Source organism: Salarias fasciatus, chromosome 23 (genome assembly GCF_902148845.1).
Source record: "Salarias fasciatus chromosome 23, fSalaFa1.1, whole genome shotgun sequence".
NCBI classification, from domain to species: Eukaryota; Metazoa; Chordata; class Actinopteri; order Blenniiformes; family Blenniidae; genus Salarias; species Salarias fasciatus.
Genome location: NC_043766.1, coordinates 32697716 through 32720040, shown reverse-complemented (window position 1 = coordinate 32720040; position 22325 = coordinate 32697716). Strand labels below are relative to the sequence as shown.

The 22325-nt window shown below is 43.2% G+C and overlaps 1 protein-coding gene across 2 annotated transcripts in view; it reads left to right on the top strand.

Annotated features, from left to right (window-relative positions):
- The window catches only part of igfbp3 (insulin-like growth factor binding protein 3), a 42656-nt gene that overhangs the window by 5769 nt on the left and 14562 nt on the right, over window positions 1-22325 (top strand). For both annotated transcript variants that reach the window (XM_030082480.1, XM_030082479.1), the window contains one exon: window positions 2529-2648. In XM_030082480.1, the coding sequence (XP_029938340.1) occupies window positions 2529-2648 (120 nt within the window). The remainder of the gene's footprint in view (window positions 1-2528; window positions 2649-22325) is intronic.

Genomic DNA, 22325 nt, shown 5'->3' with positions numbered 1-22325 from the left:
CGAGTGGCTCGTGAACAAAACCCGTTGAAGGGTATGCATTTTATCAAGTGGCGAGGAATGCCTGAAACTCGTGCATTTTATGAGAATAACAAACCCTCTGCCATTGAAGTCAGCCTTTACTCCTGCAACACTCCCACCAACTGATTAGCACATGGAATAAACACAATACTACGCACACTTGCGGTAGGTGGTATACATGCACATGTAGGATAAAACACAAGACTCAAACAGTATGGAAAATCGCTCAGCTAAACACTGATATACATTCGTGATAGGGAACTCAGACTGTGTTTAAATATCTCAGCTTTGATTACAAACATGTTGTGACAGAAGGTACCACCTGTTTTTCTTTCTTTCTTTCAAACTCGTGTGGCTTTGCCCATTGTGATACTTTGCCTCTTTAACCTAATTCTGGCAGAGGGTTCAGCTCTACAGCTCCAAACGACCTCCTACCTGCGCTCTGGGTTGTTAGTTTGATGGTTAGTTATTGCACTGAAAAGCAAAGCTCATTATATAAAGTTTGATTATTTAACTTACTTTTCTGCTTTTCATTTAAGGTTTCTTTAGGTACTATGTATATGTGAGAATCTCTAGATTAAAAAGGAAAAGAAATACATTTGCACAGTTGAGCTTTGCTTTGTTCTTGAAGAAAAGCCAGGATGAATTACTGAGACCTGAAGTAGAGGCAGCGACTTGCAGTCCTCATTAATCATATGTTGCCGGGGCTGCTGGTCGTCGGCCCTTTTGGCCCGGCCTTGATTTGTTCTGTTGTTAAGGGATTTTCTGTGGCTCTGTTGGTAGAACAGGTTATTTTCTAATCCCAACATTGGACGTCTGATCCCCCATCTCTTCCTGTCCTTGTGTTTAAGTGTCCTTAAGCCAAACACCGAGCCCAGCTACCTGTGGTGTGCCAGTCATAATGATGGCTGTCACCACTGATGTGTGTGTCTGCGCGGGAGTGTGTCATGCAAATCGCATTGAGACTTTCAAACAAAATCCACCATATATGTAAAATTCGGTTACCCAAACATCCTTTCTGAGGAGAAGAGATACCTTAATGCCGAAAAATATGTCATGATGACAAGAAAATATGTCATGATGACCCGCAAGAAAAAAAAACACACACATGTAGGTCTCAGTTTTGTTTAAATTGCAAATATGATCCATGTTCAAATGTAACTGCATATTTGATAGTCCAGGTCCAGCAGCCTTTGTTGCAGGATCTATGAATTTGTCCTTCAGCTCTGGCTCCTTACTTATGCTTTTAGCCGTAATTTCTCAATTTTTCTGCCTTACCAGTTTTTAGACACTCTGAACTCTTTCTGCTGCTCTGTGTCTGTTTTCTGAAGCACATTTTGTCAGTTTACATCTAAATTCTACTGTTTGGGCTTTTATGTTTGGCCACGTTTTTCTTGTACTCCCAGCTGTACGCAGCATTAATGAAGGTTTTTCTGTGGTACTGTAGCAGCATTCTGTAGTCAAACAGAGACAACTACTGGTCCCACAGAGCATGTACCACTACGTTTTGACATGCAGTATGCTTCTTACTGTAATTTACATTGAAAGCCAAACAATGTAAAAAAAAAAAAAAAAGTTCAATGAATAGTCAAAAAAATAAAGTGATTTTTTTTTTAATCTCAGCAACTCAATTCAGCTCAGTTTAATATAATTTAATCTGCACAACTTGCTGACAAAACTGAAATGATGCCACACAAATCTGAAAATTCTGTCGTTGCCGATGAATGAGTAGATGCCAATTTCATCTCAGTTTTGTTCTGTTTAAATAGCTTGAAGTTCTGAACTGCGAACTGCATCAGTTTATGGAACATTGATCCATCGGTCTAGTTGATTAGAACAATGCAAGCGACATCAATCATTCACGTTATAAAAGCTGTTAAAAATCACCCGTATTCAAGTCACCAGCGTTTTCAAGTTGTTGTGAAAACTGGGTTTTCAGTAGCTAGTAGAGAAATTTCATCATTTTTTTAACAGACTAACTAGTAATGACTATAATCCTAGTCCAGACCTCCCTATGAACTAATTGATCGGCAGCCACACCGGAAACCGAACCACGAGTCGTCAAAGCTGCCCCGAGATCAACCTCGTAATTCCCACTTGAGCGATTCAGGTTTAACGGCTTTTTGGACTTCAGCATTTAGAAGAAAATCAAAGAACCATTTTTACAAACATACCGCTCCGTGCACAGTTACAGTGGAAGCTTCTCTCAGACTGACTGAAGCTTGTTCCAAGTTTAAACTCGGAATTACCGCCTCGTGGTGGAGGATCTCTTAAAAACTTCTTCCCCATAACTTACAGAGAAACTGAGAAATCTGAGTCATTAACAGATGACAGATATCAGAGATGCTGTGTGCATGAATAACAGGACATTCAGAGTTCAATAGGGCAACTTTTAAAGAGTTTAATGTTTGACATAAACTTGTGGGCTCATCTGTTCTTCGTGTCTGCGGTTATGTAATGACTGTGTGTGATATGGCCGTTTTCTTCTGCGCTGTTTGCCGCGTTGCCAGGGGCCGTGCCGCCGGGAGATGGAGAGCATCCTGAACAGCCTCAAGATCAGCAACGTGCTCAACCCGAGAGGCTTCCGCATACCCAACTGTGACAGAAAGGGCTTCTACAAGAAAAAACAGGTGAATGGCTCTCTCTGCTGTTTCATCTCTCCCCTTCTCCTGCTTTACCCACACCTGCGGACGTACAAACAGACCCACCGCATGCCTGAACACTTCCAAAGAATCCTCAAAGGCTCATCCCAGCCACCCACACATGCACAATCCCCCCCACTTTTTTTTCTTTTTTTTTTGCAGAGCGGGTTGCCTTGACAGCCGCATCAACACTATATTATCAGAATGGCTAATAACCATGTATTACTCCGGTAAATGCACTGCAGCCGTCTGACTCATGCCTCACAGGAAATGAAGTCGGTCAGGTGTGTTTGTGGGTGTGCGGTGTGGGAGAGTGTGGGGGGTAGGGATGTAAGAATGTGGTCTGGGAATGTGTGTGGCATGGTCCATGTGGCGGCAGGGGGTGGGTGGGGGGGAGTGTATGTATGGCGCTTGTTTGACGGCGGTAGTTTTGGTGAGGGTGTGTGTAGGTGTGTGGGGTGCTGTTGGTGAGGGGAAAAAAAAACAAACAGGCTGTCACTGGTTTAGTTTTTCTTGTCCGTGGTGCCGCAGACCGGGGCCACCCATGGCCTGCTCGCTCTGAGAGGGAGCCGGAATCTGCTGGAGTGAGTTTGGCGCAAAGAAGGAGCGAGACGGGAGAGGAAAGTGCGAGATGAAAGTGGGGAAAGAGGAGGAGGGGCATTGCCGGGACGCGCAGCATGTCAGACGAATACCGCTATCCTCTTTCTCGAGACTCTTATCGGAGGGATTTCGCCGAGCTATTGCCCGTTCTGAGAAGTGAATGAGTCACCAAAAAAAAAAAAAACCCCATAAGCACCATGAGTCAGAGTCCGACTCGGGCCATCTCACACACACACACACACACACACACACACACACACACATACTGCCTTATGTCCTCTTTGGGGGCGCACATCAAAATACCCTACTTTTGGGAACACCACTTTCTGAATGGTTTAGAGAGATGCCGGTAAGTGTAATGTATCACCGGGAACACCCAGATGATGAAAATCACCTGGGATTTTAGTTTAAAACAACTTTTGTCCAACTTGAATTTTTACCTTGAGATTGGGGACAAATAATTTTAATGTCCATTTTGAGGACTTCAACTGTACACAGATACACAAACTCATAAAAGTCACTTTTAGGTGCCTCAAATTCCTTTGGGGACAAAAGTCCATAAAAGTAATTCTAGCATGTATTTTTGTTATGTTTGAGTTATGAGAATATTCAACCATCAAATTCAGTCTCAACACTGCTCCTGAGTAGCTCTTGGCATCTACAGAAATGCACTAACATTTTTCTTATTTAACTTTTTCAATAGAAACCAAAACAACTGAAGGACAATGGCTTAAGTAATGGCCAGTCCTTGCCATATTAGCAATTTTTATGTTGTAAGGACTATTAACAACAGTTGAGCCTCAGGTCATCTGATCGGAACCTTCTGAGAGTTCCCCATGCTTGTTTTAAAACCAGGGGTGAATACTCTTTTACATCCACTGTGCCGCGCCTCTGTAACGAGCTTCCTCCGGACCTGCTCCCTGGACTCAGTGGATGCTTTCAAGGAACTCTTAAAAACATATCTGTTTCAGAAGGCATTCTAGACCCCCGGTCAGCGCTGTCTCGGCAGTAACACATACTCTAATCTCCTTGTTTTTATGTACTGTGTAATGTCTTTGACCTCTTTGTGATTTTTACACTGTGAAGCACTTTGTGACGGATGATCTGTGAAAAGCGCCTTATAAATAAATTTTACTTACTGACTTACTTGAGATTCAATAAAATTCTACAGGAAACACTTTGTTCTAAATAAGATTTAGACTGAATATCTTAGCCACATTGGAACCAGAATCAAATTTGCATGAAAATAAACATCACCCAACAAACTAAGGTATGCTGTCAAAATGTGTTTTACTGAAACAATGTGTGAACATCAAAGCTCAGAACAACAATTTATGTGGTTCCAAACATATAGGTAGCGTGTAACAAGTCTATTTCTTCCAAAAGATAACGATGAGCTGATGAATTACTGAAAACTAACAAAAACTGGCTCTTATTTCTGTGGGTAGAAACATATAAGTAAGAGGTAAGAAGTCAATTTATTTCAAAAGAGAAAAGGATGATTTGATGAATGATCTGTAAAGTATCAAATACTGGCTCTTATTGTTTAGCACAAGCCTTTTTCTTCATAGCAGTGATTCGATTTCTGACATAATTTTTTACACCAGTCCAGTTGCAGTCTCTCAGTGTGTCGGACTCTGCCCTGATACACTGCAGACAGTCCATCTTGCGTGGTACCTTGCAAGTATGTATGAAGTCCATCATGTGTCTTTCCACAGCACGTACCTCAGTGTCATCCCACTTACGTTTAGAGTTGTCTCTTTTAAGATGGATCTGTGAAATCTCTATAAAGAAAAGTGAAAAGGTGATGTCAAGTTACAGAACAGGCTGTTTCTGAGCCTGCTTTCCGATATGCACTTGAACAGCAGGGTAAATCCGCTCATTTCACGATAAGCAGACCACACTCAAACTCAACCGTTTCAGAAGGCATTTTCTAAAAAAAATGTGATGTGGCAAGACAGGGAGGAAATGATTATACTTAAATAACCAAATACAGCATCAAGAGTATGTTACAGTTAAATGGCAGTGATGATGCATTTCTCATGAGATATTAGCCATGGCGTACATCTAACCTTAATTATACTAACATACACACATCCATACCTTCAGGGTCAATCTCAATGTCGTCAAGGGCCTGGCCTTTACACTGTGAGAGGGTCCCCTTCTCCACTGTCAAAAGCACTTTGCCCAGTTTGGCAAGCTGTTGTGTTCCCTGTGGCAGGCAGTAATACAAAGCAAACATGATATTCTCTTCAAGTACAATAACAAAACTTTCCATAATGTTAAACGAATTATTAAAGGAATACTCTGAAGATTTTGGACCCACGCCCTATCCCGATCATTGACAAAGTGAGATAAGCTCATAAATACCTTTTTTGTGTCCGTTTGTCCAGTGCCTGGCTAACAGCTGTTAGCATCGTAGTTAACTTAGCTCAACTACGGCAGGTGAAGAGGAGACAGAGCCGGACTGAGAAAGTGGACAAAATCCTCCTTCCAGTGGTCCAGGGGACGGCGTATTAGCACGTGAAGTAAATCCGAATGGTTATAAAGCATTTTAAAAGATGTGCTTTTTTTTCAATTAGTTAAAATAATGTTTTGATCCACACAGACCTGCACATGCGCAGTGCTCTGCGGAAGGATATACCGGAGCACAGCAGTGGCAGCATAGACTCAGCCGCTGTGCGCCTGGTATATCCTTCCACAGCGCACTATGCTTGTGCAGATCTGTGTGTATCAAAACGCTATTTTAAGGGATTGAAAAGAAAACACGTCTTTTAAGAAGTTTTATAACCATTCGGATTTACTTCACGTGCTAATACGCCATCCCCTGGACCACCGGAAGGAGGATTTTGTCCACTTTCTCAGTCTGGCTCTGTCTCCTCTTCACCTGCCGTAGTTGAGCTAAGCTAACTACGATACTAACAGCTGTTAGCCAGGCACTGGACGAACGGACACAAAAAAGGTATTTATGAGCTTATCTAACTCTGTAAATGATCGGGATAGGGCGTGGGTCCAAAATCTTCGGAGTATTCCTTTAAAAGTCTAAATTTTGATAATGCCCTACTCTAATGTGTAAAAGTCAGCAAGTCATAAAAGAAGGCACAGTATCCAGTCTCTTTTATTCTGTATTTCTATAGCTGATGTAGCTATAAACACACATTGCATGAAGTGAGGAAGCTGCATTGCATTTACAGCCTTGATTTTCAAAACCATGCATCTGCCAAAACACTTTGGTGGACACGTTATAATCTGCACATTCACTACGCTGTGAAATATTAATGCAAAATTACCAGATTGAGTTGTTTATGCGAAGATTGCTAAGACGGAACTACTTACTAAATATGGCATCTGGACACAGTGATTTCAAAAGAAAAAGTAGTTCCCAGTATTTGCTTCAGTGTCGTAACGCTCCAATATCATTTGTGGGTGTTCCACAGCGTAGTGAATGTGCAGATTATAACGTGTCCACTAAAGTGTTTTGGGGTTGTTGGATTTTGTATTTGATGAGTTTGACGAGGGGAAGCAAAAATACCATTCACTTCCATTGTGTCCTTCCTGAAAACCCTCCCCGACTCACCTCTGAATAAACAATAGCTCGCCCTCACAAAAAAAGTAAGTATGCTGTTGAAAATGATGAAGGAATTGCGCTAAATGGGCCAATTTGCCAAAATGTTGAAGTATCTCTTTAACGTTTGAACTTAGGTGTGTGAGGATGAAGGCGGCTCCATTTTTGTCAAGCCTGGGAACATTTTACCTGCTCAGTGTTAACAGATGTTGAACCAAGTTAAACTTAGTTTCGTTGGTCAGTCTAACCATACTTTTGGGGTCATTAAGAACACACACACACTTGCTACCCAAAGCTAATTGGGGACGGCTGTTAGATGAAACCTTTAGACACCAGTTTGAGAGTCGAGCTATACTTTTGGGGTCGTTCATAGCACACACACACACTTGCTACTCTAACCTAATTGGGGACGTCCCGTGAGATGAAACCTTAACACACCAGTTTGTCAGTCCAACCAAACTTGTAGTGTGGTAACTAACAGACAGAGTGATCACAACAGCAGACATGAGAAGTACTTATACACACAGCCTACTTGGACTGAATTAAGACTGTGCTGGGAGGTCATTTATACTCACTGACCCACTATATACATAACACAGACAACCAATATTGTCCAATCTCTAAGAGATTAAGTCATGTATTATAATCTAGGTCCTACCTGAGATCTGTCACTCTCATCCACAGTCTGCTCGCTGACTTCAGGTGATGACTTCTGCTGGAAACAGAAACAAGACACAATTTAAGAAACCAAAAACACTTAACGCTTGTACTTAGGTGTGTGAGGATGGAGGTGGCTCCATTTATGTCAAGCCTGGGAACATTTTACCTGCTCAGTGTTAACAGATGTTGAACCAAGTTAAACTTAGTTTCGTTGGTCAGTCTAACCATACTTTTGGGGTCATTAAGAACACACACACACTTGCTACCCAAAGCTAATTGGGGACGGCTGTTAGATGAAACCTTTAGACACCAGTTTGAGAGTCGAGCTATACTTTTGGGGTCGTTCATAGCACACACACACACTTGCTACTTGAACCTAATTGGGGACGTCCTGTTAGATGAAACCTTAACACACCAGTTTGTCAGTCCAACCAAACTTGTAGTGTGGTAACTAACAGACAGAGTGATCACAACAGCAGACATGAGAAGTACTTGTAGACATAGCCGACTTGGACTGATTTAAGACTGTGCTGGGAGGTCATTTATACTCACTGACCCACTATATACATAACACAGACAACCAATATTGTCCAATCTCTAAGAGATTAAGTCATGTATTATAATCTGGGTCCTACCTGAGATTTGTCACTCTCATCCACAGTCTGCTCGCTGACTTCAGGTGATGACTTCTGCTGGAAACAGAAACAAGACACAATTTAAGAAACCAAAAACACTTAATGTTTGTACTTAGGTGTGTGAGGATGAAGGTGGCTCCATTTATGTCAAGCCTCGGAACATTTTACCTGCTCAGTGTTAACAGATGTTGAACCAAGTTAAACTTAGTTTCGTTGGTCAGTCTAACCATACTTTTGGGGTCATTAAGAACACACACACACTTGCTACCCAAAGCTAATTGGGGACGGCTGTTAGATGAAACCTTTAGACACCAGTTTGAGAGTCGAGCTATACTTTTGGGGTCGTTCATTGCACACACACACACTTGCTACTTGAACCTAATTGGGGACGTCCCGTTAGATGAAACCTTAACACACCAGTTTGTCAGTCCAACCAAACTTGTAGTGTGGTAACTAATAGACAGAGTGATCACAACAGCAGACATGAGAAGTACTTGTAGACATAGCCGACTTGGACTGATTTAAGACTGTGCTGGGAGGTCATTTATACTCACTGACCCACTATATACATAACACAGACAACCAATATTGTCCAATCTCTAAGAGATTAAAGGATAAGTTTGGTTTAAACAGTTTTCACGTTGTTGATGGAATGAAGTACAACAATATACTCACTCAGAAGTCTTTTCTGATCCCAACAATGCTTTGGGAGAAAGTTAGATCCAAAATCGAGCGGCGCACATCCCTATACTGTTAGCAGGTAGAGCATGTGTAGCGCCGCTCACTAAACAACTTCAATAATCCAAAAACTCATTAGTTTCACCAATATTTCATCATGGTCCGCTCACGCCACTCCTCCATGACAGCCTGGTGTTGCCAGATATGTCATATATGCAGATATATGTTCGATTTGAATGTACTACTTGGCGTCCACGTGTATCTAGACACCTACATCTAGATATCTATGTCTATATGTCTTGGTGGTAGTGTGAGGAGAGCTACGGAAGCCGCAGTGTTGTTGTATGTGTGTTTTTTCGACTGCCAGTGCTAATGCTGCTTTTGCTTAAGACAAAATCATTCAAAGTTCTCGTCCACAACAACTTCATCCGACAGATATTCATCCATTTTACACTACACTGGAAAAAAAGCACCGCGTGCAGCCTCAGGTTGCCCCGGAAACAATGAGTCGTACTACACATGCGTGCGGTGCCGTAAACAAAGCTTTCAGTTCAGAGGTCAACAAAACAACAAAAACATTAATCTTTGTAATATGCTTGAAAGAAGTCCAGAGTTGTTTGGCAGCGTGAGGATGTATATTCCAAGAGCACGGATCAGAAACATGCGTTCGGATCGGCAGTCGAAAAAACACACACAAAACAAAACTGGGGCTTCCTCTTGTCACACTACCGCCTAGACATATACACATAGATATCTAGCTGTAGGTGTATAGATACACGTGGACACCTAGTAGTACATTCAAATCAAACATATCTGCATATATGACATATCTCGCGACACCGGGCTGTCGTGGAGAAGAGGCTGAGTGGACCATGATGAAATATTGGTGAAACTAACAAGTTTTTGGATGATTAAAGCCATTTTGCTAGCGGCACAATACATGCCCCATCTGCTAACAGTATAGGGATGTGCACTGCTCGATTTTGGATCTAACTTTCTCCCAAAGCACTGCTTGGATCAGAAAAGCCTTCTGGGTGAGAATATTGTTGTACTTCATTCCATGAACAACATGCAAACTGTTCAAATCGAACCTATCCTTTAAGTCATGTATTATAATCTGGCTCCTACCTGAGATCTGTCACTCTCATCCACAGTCTGCTCACTGATTTCAGGTGATGACATTTGCTAGAAACAGAAACAAGACACAATTTAAGAAACCAACAACACTTAACGTTTGTACTTAGGTGTGTGAGGATGGAGGTGGCTCCGTTTATGCCAAGCCTGGGAACATTTTACCTGCTCAGTGTTAACAGATGTTGAACCAAGTTAAACTTAGTTTCGTTGGTCAGTCTAACCATACTTTTGGGGTCATTAAGAACACACACACACTTGCTACCCAAAGCCAATTGGGGACGGCTGTTAGATGAAACCTTTAGACACCAGTTTGAGAGTTGAGCTATACTTTTGGGGTCGTTCAAAGCACACACACACACACACACTTGCTACTTGAACCTAATTGGGGACGTCCCGTTAGATGAAACCTTAACACACCAGTTTGTCAGTCCAACCAAACTTGTCGTGTGGTAACTAACAGACAGAGTGATCACAACAGCAGACATGAGAAGTACTTATACACACAGCCTACTTGGACTGATTTTAGACTGTGCTGGGACGTCAATTCATACTCACTGAACCACTATATACAACACAGACAACCAATACTGTCCAATCTCTGAGAGATTAAGTCGTGTATTATAATCTGGCTCCTACCTGAGATCTGTCACTCTCATCCACAGTCTGCTCGCTGACTTCAGGTGATGACATCTACTGGAAACAGAAACAAGACACAGTTTAAAAAACCAACAAGACTTAAAGGGAACATATTGTGCTATTTGTCAGTCACGTCATATTGGTCTTAGAAGCCCAAAAACATAGTCTTTAATTTTGTTCGCCCCAAATTCATCCTTTGTTCGGAGTTTGAGCAGTCTAAAAAGTCGCTCTGACGAGCCCTCCTCAGAACAGGCTCTTTCTCAGCCTGCTTCCCGGTATGCACTTGAACGCATCTGTCCCACTCTCACACACATGCATGGTGGGGGCACAGTCAGGAGGAGGAGTTAAATCTCCTTATTTAATGGCCGAGTTTGAGTTTGGTCCGTTTATCCTGAAATAAGTAAATGAATGTTTTCATTTATAGATCCTCTTCAAAATCTGATGATGTGCAGTCCTGGAACACAATTTTTAATTTAATGTTTTGAACAATGTGTTTTCATTACAATACACTAAACACATTATCTTATATCAAAGTTTAAACTTTAACTGATTGAAAATCTCAGTGCAAATCTCAGTGTCAATGCAATCAGCAAAATCTACTCATTCTTCAATGAGTCATCCCCTTCTTCAAAGACTATCATTAGTTTTTATCATAAATTGTAAAGGCATTCACAAAAAAAAGTTCACCAAGACCTGGGCTAATCTGTGTAGCGCACCCCTCAACTCACCTGCCCCCAAAACTAATTAGCAGAGGTGGGACCAAGTCACTGATTTGCAAGTCACAAGTCAGTCTCAAGTCTTTTCAATCAAGTCCCGAGTCAAGTCTCAAGTCGAGACTAATAAGTCTCAAGTCAAGTCACAAGTCTTATACTTTCAGTTTCGAGTCTTCTCAAGTGATTTAAACAACAAAGCAATGACGCATCGAATGTAGACAGTTTATATATACTTTTAAAATCTATAATCATTAAAACAAACTCATTGTGTGTATGTGTTTGAGAGAGTGAAAGTGTGTGTGTATGTGTTTGAGAGAGTGAAAGTGTGTCTATGTGTTTGAGAGAGTGAAACAGTACATGAACAGGGTTGTGTATTTTCTGTTATTTAAGGTAAATATGAAGTTTAATGAAACTTCTCAACCATGGGCGGTTTTTGCTGTGGGGCATGTGAGCAACTGCTCAGAACATTCAATGAATCAGGTGCAGGATGGGACTTGGGGGAGCTCCAGCTGTATAGACAGGTTCACTATATGTTGTCCTACAGCAGGGGTGTCCAACCTTTTTTGGGCCAAGAGCTACTTTTCAAGTAGTACCAGAAGGTAACGCGATACTTGTTCTAAAATAAGTGATTCCAAAATAAAATCTGTATTGTGTTTTTTCCGTAATATTCTATTTTCTTTACTTCCTCTGGTAGAAAACAGAACAAACAACGTGATGTAGTGATTATATGCATTAGAAGAATGAACAGTTTTGTACTTTGTCACTGCAGGAAAGTCAAACGGCTCCAAAATTAAATGAAACAGCTCTATGAACGGAGGGGCTCTGTGTTCTCAAATTGGGCAGGTTTTTGCCAAGTCAAGCTTCTTTTTTGAACATGTTGGACGGGTTGATGAAATGATTGTGTTTATGACGTGTTCTTTTATTACACAAGTACAGTTTTAATATGCATTTCTTAACCAAGATGGCCGTTTGGGCTGCTTTCTATTGAGTTAAACAGGTTTCATATTGTTTACAGGGGAGAGCGACAGATCTGTCAACCTCCTCCAGCGGACTGCAGAGACACTGCAGGCGGTGATGCGGTGATTCCGTTCCGTAGGTGGAACGCAGCCGTTTCGCAGCCGGACCCCATCCAGTGTGCATCAGGCGTGATTGTCATTCATGGAGAGTGCTGCATGTGCACACACGCACTCGCTCGCTAACGTGTGCACACACTTGTTGCTTTCTTCTTTTTTTTAACCGCACAAACTTTTTTTTTTTCCCCCTGCACCTCGCGGTCTACCTGGGGACACTCGATCGCGATCTACTGGTTGGGCACCCCTGTCCTACAGTATACAGTGCCCACGGGGGGGGGGGGGACTGCACTGCTGCATAGAGCACAATCCGTGTCAGTGGCCACGGTTACATGGAAGTTCAGAATTATTTAATTCCAAATTACATTTATTAGCTTGGCGTTTACATGGGAAAGACAAAGGATTAAATCCACTTTAATGCCGAGGGTTGAAGCGATCTGCCTGGACAGTGGGCGAATGTGACATACCCCCATCTACCCATCTCAAACAACAAGTTTTGTTTATGATCATCAAACGTTGTTTGTGTGTGCGTTTGATAGCCTCCTCCAGTTGCCTTATATCGCTGTTAAATCGTGGGTGCTCGTTGGTGATTCTAATCTGGCTTGTATTTACGCTAATAAAGATAAGTGTCACTGAGGTGTTCTATGTGTTCGTTTTTTCTGCATCAAAATTACTAAATCGCTCAACAGAGTCATTTGATCCCAAGCAGTGCTTTGCACGGTTTGAAAATTGACTAAAGGCTGGTCCATGCTTCACATGTACGCGTTTCCGCGTCCGCTTTGGAAGGTCCGCGCACCACTGATGTGGACGCGCTTTCTCCCATGCTACATTTTGAGCTCAGCTGTGCGCGTCTCATGCAGGCGCGGTGATCCACGCAGCCTCGACAAGCTTTTCCGGCTCTACAGACTGTTTATCTGCTCCTTTATTACGGATTATTTAGAGAAAATTAAGCACATACATTGCCAGTACATTATCTTTAAATATTAAAGTTTATTTAGCCTTTTTTTTTCTGTTTCTGAATCGCGGGGGCGGCGCCGGAGCGATTACTTACTTTTTCACTTCTGTCTGCGGACCTTCTCCTCCCTCCAGACAGTCTCTCTCTCTTTCCACGAGTTTTTCACTCTTTCGGTGTCTTTAAGTGGAGCCATCAGGCTGGAGCTCCGTCTACTTTCACTTTTACCGTCATGTTTTGTTTGCTATGGCGCTCTGGCACAGGCGCACACTTCCGTGACCTGCGCGCACTGCGCAACGCGGTCTCAAATTCTGGCTGCTGCGCGGACGTCCGCGGATCGGTCCGCACGGACCCTAGCGGACAGGAATTCATGACGATTTTTACGTCACGCGGACCAACGCACACCCACGCGGACATGTGAAGCATGGACGGGCCTTAAAGGGCTATCACAGTGTCAAAATCAGCTTACTTCACCTGCCACAAACTGATTCATGCCTCTAGTATTATACATAGAGGGATATTTTGCCCCAAAATAAGTTAATATAACACAGCAGAGTCAGATTTACCACATTTGAACACAACCAGTACTTTTTACTACTGGGAACATGACTAAAGGGCCATCACAGTGTAAAAATCTGCTTTTTTGCTTACCAAAAAATTATTCATGTCTCTAGTATTGTATGTAGATGGATATTTTGCTAATTACATGTATTGATGGCATGATACCAAGTCATTTTTTGCAAAGAATATGCAGGTCTGTGAAGTAAAAGGGGGATGAAACACCAACAAGCCTATTTGACAGCGAGATAAGGCAACTGTACAGACAGGAGGTTATCAAACACACACACAAATAAACATCATTCAATGATCATAAACAAACTGGTTGTTTGAGACTGATGAAGACTTCCACAGAGTCACAGAAGCTGCACTTTTCAGCTGTGTGCGCTCCTGCGGACCAGAAATCAGTTTCTGGCAGAAATCAACACTTGTCTTATCGGCACTGAGGAGCAGCGTCTCGCCCTGCCGTCACTCTGCGTCCCCACCGCCCGACCTGGGCTACGGCGAGCGGTGGGGTTTAATGTTAGCTCAATGTAAAGTGCATGCTGTACATAATAAACCACTTTATTGCAGAATGCAGTACATCCAGTCGTGTCATGCATGCACGCGCACATCACATACACACGTTCTCAGAGAGAGAGAGAGAGAGAGAGAGAGAGAGAGAGAGAGAGCGAGAGCGAGCACTGCAGAGCGTCAATTAGCATACCTTTTTTTAAAAAAAAAAATCTGTTTGGTTGAAAGCAGAAAGTCAGATCAACTCAGAAGGCTCAAGCCCAAGTAAAGACTCGAGTCTCAAGTGGAAGTCGAGTCAGACTGAGTCCACATCTCTGCTAATTAGTGCACCTGCGTCTGTCACTCACGTTAGCCTCGTTAGCATCAGGGCTAAAAGGTCCGACCATCTGCACCAATTCATCAGAAACCCGGAAGCGGCACGTTTTCACTACACAACTGGATGGTGGCACACAGCACAAAACCCTGCTTTTCCAATAAAAAGTTTTGCCTACCTTTAAAGGTGACTCCATCAGGCGTCCTGCTGTCGTTCCCTCCAACACTGACTGACGCGCATGCGCAGAGCTGCCAGGAAGACACGCTTCCTGTCGGGAGTGGGGGATGGGCTGTGGTGTCCGATTAAATGAGTGTTTCACACTTTAGTCAATGGTGACTATTATTTATTGTGCAAGTCACCTGAGTACACACCTTGTAATAATTAATTGCTTAATAAAACAATTATTATTAGGAAATAGGTAGCAGCAGTATTCATTTCAACTACATTCACAAATACTGTTCACCTAAAATGCAGTATTGTTTACAATTTTCATAATACTGAAACTGATCCAGCAGTGCTATATACACTGTATGGCATGTTTATAATTAGTTCCTAAGTTGTTTATTAGAACAGTGATCAAAGCAGTTGGCTAGATTTGTAATATAGAGGTCAATAAAAATGTGTCTCACTTCCATTAACCTTTGGTTAAATCAAGATTAGAGTAATTCTGCTGAGGAAAGACAAAAACGAAGGATGCATGGTTTGAAAACTTATTACCTCTATCCCAGAACATTTTGATCCATGTGAATCTCTCCAAACCTTAGTGACCTGTTTCACATCAACAACAGCTTTTTTTTTTTCCCACATCAACCACAGCTTTTTTTTTTCCCACATCAACCACAGCGAATAAGCTCTTCACATTTAGGTATAAAATGATCTATTTCTATACACTACATCTAGATTGAGTTTTTTGAGTTTTGAGGCTTTATTGCTGTCAGTCATACAGTGTGCATCTTTAATTTTTTGGTTCTCTCAAATTAATACTACTGACATATGACGTGTTTCCACCTACCCCACTCTACTAGACTCGACTCTGCCCCGCTGTACTTGACTCGGTTTTGTGGTGTCTCCACTGGCCTTGTTTGTCTCCATGGATACTGTTCTCAGTGGGCGGGGAAATCAGATGGTAAACATTCCGCCCCTCAGCAGACATAAACAAGCTGAACGAAGGACATAGGCCGTCATGTGTCTTTCTGCTGTTTTGGCGCTTTTCATTGTAAGAAGAGAGTCATAAAATGTTACAAACAGTGAGAAATAATGTGAAAGAAAAGTAGGGAAGAGTCTGGGAGGCCCTGCAGCGGAATCAAGCTGAAGATGAGATGTTAAGAGCTGTGAGGAGATGACTGCTCAGGGTGAGTTACCAATCTGCAACTGCAGTTATTAAGACAAGTTTGTGATTTAAATTGTTTTATTTGCGTTATTCTAGCGATCAGGTCACAATATGCAAACAGTCCTTAAAGCAACACAGTCAGTGATTAACATTAGATTCAGTAATTAAAGTGCATTTCTGTTCTGTACTTTTGTCGGCAGCTCAGAGGAGTTTTAAGGGAACATATTTTTCAGTCATATCATATAGGTCTCAGAAGCCCAAAAACATAGTATTTAAGTTTGTTCACCCCAAATTCATCCTTTGTTTGGAGTTTCAGTGGTCTAAAAAGTGGCTCTGAGGAGCCCTCCTCAGAACAGGCTGTTTCTGAGCCTGCCTCCAGGTATGCACTTGAACGTGTCTGTCCACGCCTACTCTCACACACACACACACACACATGGTGCGGGCACAGTCAGGGGGAGGAGTTGAACCCGCTTATTTCAGGATAAGCGGACCAAACTCAAACTTGACCATTTCAGCTTCCGTTTCATTTTCACAAAATGTGGTGCAGCAACACACGGTGGAAACAGACACTTTTCACATTTGAACGTCATAATGAGGCTACGGCGACACATAATACTATAAGAAACTCTTCACAAAGTGAAAAAAGCGTATGCCCCCTTTAAATGCCGAGATCAAATTTCAGATCCACGGTTGAATATCTATTTAGTGCAAACAACAACCCCAGGAAAAGTAATAAGAATTTGAAACGACACTCACGGAGTGACGTCGTTGAAGCTGAAAATGCGTGTCCAGACCACGCCACGGATTCCAATTGACTTTCAGTGGAGACTGAAAGTCTCCACACGCAATTTCAGCATATTGCGTGACAGGAGCACGTAATCTGGGACCCTCTGGTACTAACAATGCATGCTCATTTCATGCATTTCTGTGGGATCAGGTTGGAAAACACAGAGGTGAGGTGAGGTAACCCTAATCGGGATTCCCCCAGAGGATGAAAACAACGCATTGAGTTAGAGACAGAAAACTTCAGATTATATCTTGGGAATGCCGCCCCATCCCCCATGTGAAATATCAGCCCTCTAGGACCCCCCCCCCCCCCCCCCCCGGGTTGTGCCGAGACCAAAGGTCAAAGGTCAGAGGTCAACCTCAACAGGACTCTGCCACACTTTCGGCGAGGGAGATGAAACGCTAGATCCTGCATGGGGGCTGCCAGGACATCCACTGTGTGAATTTTCAGCTCTCTAGAAGATTTTACTGAAAAAAATCCATCAGTTTCCACTTGCACAGTGAGAGGCCCGAACTGCAGCCTGATAGACAGGAGAATGCCTCAACGCTTTGAGCTAGGGAGCTGAAAATCTAGATCCTGAATGAGGGCTGCCAGGACATCCATTGTGTTTATCAGCCCTTTGGGACCCTCCTAACCCCAAAGGTCAAAGGTCAACGTGGCTAGAACTCCCTCAACGCTTTGAGCTAGAAACTTAAGATTATGCCTCGGGAATGCCACCCCATCCCCTGTGTGAAATCTCAGTCCTCCAGCCCCACCGGAAGCCTTTCTAGGGAGCTGGAAGGAGCAGATTTCAAAAACACCTTAACGGAGTATATTTTGTGCGCCGTTTTTGAAATACTCCGCCAAACGAGCTCAAACCAGCATGAAATCACCCTCTCCACACCGCGCTCATGTGTGCCGGCTGTGGTGGTTACAGCTCAAACGGAAGTACCCATAAAAAGCAAATTTCGATATTTTGCGTTTTCACGTTTTTATTTTCTAAAAAAAAATGGTGATAGGTGGGGGGCTGAAACCTTCAGGGATTCCTTGTTGTCCCATCACACATCTATGGTGCGATTTTCAGCCCTCCGGGACATGTAGAAATATGCAAATGAGGCAAATGCTAGCATTTTGTGGCTAAAAAAGAAGCTAATTTAGCTGTTTCCATTAATAGCTCCCAAACAGTGATAGCTAGCTGGCTCAAACCTTCACACCTGGTCTGTGGAGACCTTACACATCCGTGGGCATGGGTCAGCCCCGCCCACCTTGTAGAAATACTGCACAAAGTGGGCGTGAGCTGTGATTAGCTGTTCGCTGCTAATCCCAACTTCCAGCTTGAATAACTCCTAAACGGTTGAGGCTAGGGAGATGGGGGTTGGATGTGTGTGTGTCTGAGGGGGTCCCTGACATCTCTGTGAGAGGCGATCCCCCTAGCACCTGAGGAACATGTGCAGTTAATGGATTTAGCCGTTAGCTGCCATTACCGACTTCGGCGGTGAATAACTCTGAAAGGGGCGGGGCTAGGGAGATGGGGGTGCAATATGTGTCTCCCGGGGTGGGGGGTCCTTGACACCTGTGTGCGATCTCATCCCTCTAGCACCTGCGGACCGTTGCCCTTTGACCTACGCCGCACGTTTCATTGAATAGCTCTGAAAGTGGCGGTGAATAACTCTGAAAGGGACTTGGATGAGGCTTCAATATGTGTCTCCTGCCCAAAGGGTCCCACCACAGCTTGCACACACAAATGGGGTGTAGAGACAGTGATTCCCTTCTGCTTTGAGCTATCTTGGTGCAGTATTTTAAAAGTTATGAGCAAAAGATGCTCCATTAAGCAATTTTTGGAATTTCCCGTGAGAACGGACTCAGAAGACCCCCCGAAAGGGATCCACTGTGGCTAGACGGCAGCAATTTGACAGAGGGAATATGGACACATGTAAAACTAACAAAATGTGAATTTCACCTTCCTAGGTGAAAGTGTGGAGGAGTTTTGATGAGGTTGACCTTTGACCTGTGGCCTTAGCATCATTCCAGTGTGTCCCAGAGGGCTGAAATTACACACAGAGGATGTACCAGTAGCCATGAAACATAATCTAGAGCTCCAAGCGTGGAAGAGTTTCCCTGTAATAAGAGTACAGAATGGGAAAGCAAATTCACAAGTGGAAACAACTGAACTTTTTCAGAAAAAAAACATCAGAAGGAGCTGAAATTTCAGATGTAGTAGTAGCTCTGAAACATAATCTAGAGTTTGAAGATCCCAGACGGAGGCGTTCCCCCTTTTTTCACAGCTCGATGCCTTGACCTCTGTCTGAGGACCCCGTTTCAGCGTCATTCAACCTGCCGTAATTCGGCAACGGAAGCCCAGAGAAAGGCAGGGTCAACGGTGTTGTGCAGGGCAGGAGGGGCTCTACCGGGCGGTGTGGAAACTCGGTCTTGGGTCGGGACCCCCCAGGCCCAAAAAAGGGGGGCGTGAGGTGAAACCCTTTCACCCACTTGATTTCCTGAGCCGGGGTCAGACACCGGTTTTAAATTTTGGAGCCACGCCCTAAAAAAGAGCACTGTTAGAAAAGCTCGGGTCACCCTGAACGAGAATCCACCCGACTCGGCCCCGTGGGGCATAAGGGGGTGGAGCTAGAGGGACGTAAATTTTGGGAAAAGGTCTTACGTTTGGGACCGTAGCTCCGTCCCCTACTTTTCAAACACAAAATGTAGCCCAAAATAAAGACTTCAATTTCAGGACTTCCCCATCTCTGCCTCTCCCCCTCTTATGCTCCTGACATGAATGCACATAAGGATGAGCGTCTGAACATATCCTTTTTGGTCCTGTGTCAACCATGTCGAATTAAAAAAAAAAACTGTTGTTTCTCTATCGGTGTTGGCATCATCGCTCTCCCATAGCTAACTTCTTTTATCTACTCTACTTCCCCACACCCTCTTCAAGTGCAGGGATGCAAACCCCCAGTACCTCTCGTCAGTGACTGGCTGGTTGTTGCAGCCTCGGCTGTTCAAACAGACTGAATTTTTTCAGAGCATATTCAGAGGACAGTCAGCTAGCAGATTGTAAGATTTTTGCTGTAGGTGACCAGCTTAGAAACTGCATGACAGGACTTAGAATACCTTCAATTTTGGGAAGGTTATAGATAGGCACAGGTTCGTGATGGAGGGGTAATGCAAATAAACAAGATGATGTATCAGTCAGGACACAGTGAAGGGGAGATGAGGATGGTGTACTGAATTTGTTGAGATTATCACAAGGGGGGTCACAGCAAGGCTACAAAACAAAGGAAGGAACAAAACAAGGAAATATGATGAAGTCTTTGGCTAATGAAGACAGATTGTGGTGTGCTGTGTGTCTCAAAAGTCAAAATATTAGATTCTGACAGTGTGAGGTAGAATAAGTAGACAACTGAGACATAAAAAAGAGCCTGTTGATATTTGAGAGAAATAATTGTTGTGTACAAGTAAATTTACCAAATTAATCATGCACATAAAAGGTTTACAGTTTGCAAAGAAAATTGTTCTTTAAGTTTTTTTTAGTTGCGATGTCACACTGAAGTTGCAGTTCTGTATTGGTGAGACAATGTTTACGAAACGAGTCTTAAGACGTTTTCAAGAAGAAGATGTGTATATGCATTCACAAGGGTGGTGGGGCTTGAAAATATTTTTAACTACAAAGGGGGGGCCACAAGAAAAAGTTTAGGAACCACTGACATAGCTAATGTTGCCAAACCGGCTTCAAGTGATTGCAACTTGAAAGTTTGCAAAAAGAATCAGGTTTCTCAATATTACAAAGTGTGACTCACAACTGTACTTAAAGGTATACTGGTGGATTCTCTGCCGATTTCGTACAACATGGCCGATTTGCCATTTTTGGAGCACTGCGCATGCGAGGCTCCCTCCACATGAGGACTGTGGGAGCGCGCACGTCAGCCGCATGTCAGTTTGTTTACATCTGCGCGGCTGGAGCATCGTCTTTCCGCATAGGATTAAAACACATTTGTAATCATGTCGGACTCTTCTTCAAATCATACATAAGAATACGATCCGTAAAGTAGTGTCTTACGTGTTTATGCAACAGAAACACATTTGAATGGGATAATAAGCATGTTACCTGTCCAGCAGAAACTTCCCCATGTCGTGATCAGTCCTAAATCCCGTTTGTGCTTTGAATGTCCGCCACCTCGTAAAGGAATCTCCGAGTAAAACACACGTTTTGTCCTTCTTTTCTATGGCCTTTCTTCTATCCTCTGCCATCTCAAACAATGTTCTTTTTTGTGGCTGGCCATCTTCGGAGGTGTTCGCGGGAGGAACAAGCCGCTTCTGCGACTTCTGCTTCTGCGATGGTCGCTCCCGCTGCATGCCACTTCCTAAACAATGCTCTGCGCATGCGCGGCTCGAAACAAGAGCGCACACAGAGGAGGCGACTCGCCATGATACGTCATCACGCAAACGCGTTCCCACATTGATTGGCATTATGACTGTCCAATCATAAGTTGGAACCATACAATTCTGATTGGTTCTAAGGATCCTCCAGTATACCTTTAACTTTAAGCAAGTTAGGTTTATTTAAAGTTAAGCAAATCCATTGACTTGAGCAGATAGCACTGGTATACGCATGCTACTGCAGTGCCAGCTACATTTCTAGCTATGAATAGCAGTAGATGAAAATGTATTATTTAAATATATTATATATATATATATATATATATATATATCAGTCAAACTTTATTTTTGCTAAATTATCATTTACTGTGTATCCGTTCTATTACCCTACCTTTGGGGTCGTGCAGTACCACACACATCCATTAGGGGCAGTGTAGAGTTATACACAGATTGGGGGGGGGGGGTCCACACACACACACAAAATATCTGAAAAAAACTATTTTTGGGGACAATGGAGATTTTAAGGAAGAAACCCATTTTAGAGCATTCTGAATGCAACTACAATGCAATCTAATTGGGGACCGTGGTTTTGGTCCCCAAAGGCAATGGTGTCCCCAATCAACTGGTGTGTGAGCTGATGAAAATCCCCAATTTGGACATAAGTAAGAACACACACACACACACACACACACACACACACACACACACAGTTAGTGTGGTGTTATTGTCGATTGTATTAAAATCAGACTGTTCCTTGTGCTTTTCCTGGATTGTGTCAGCGTATATCTGCGGGGAAGAGAGTGTCACTTCTAGTCATAAATTCGTTGCTCTTTTCTGTTTTGTTGTCCTCCTGAGAAGGCCCGGTGGTGGGGTGTGTGTGGGGTGTTGTGTAAAATCCATTGGAAGGGATGTGCGGTGTGCGGTGTGTGTAGCAGAGATTTATGACCGGAAACCCGGTGAAGAGGAGACCGTGTGAACCGTCTAGGGTGACAATACTGTGAAAAGACGGGGGGGGGGGGGCGGGGGTGGGATGTGAGGATGCAGGGAGCGATGGAGAACTGAACAGAGGAAAAAGAAGTCCAACTTTGCACCTGATATGCAAGCTGTCGCAGATAAAGTGATAAACCAGCCAAGATCTTTTAATACCGAAACACTCACGAAC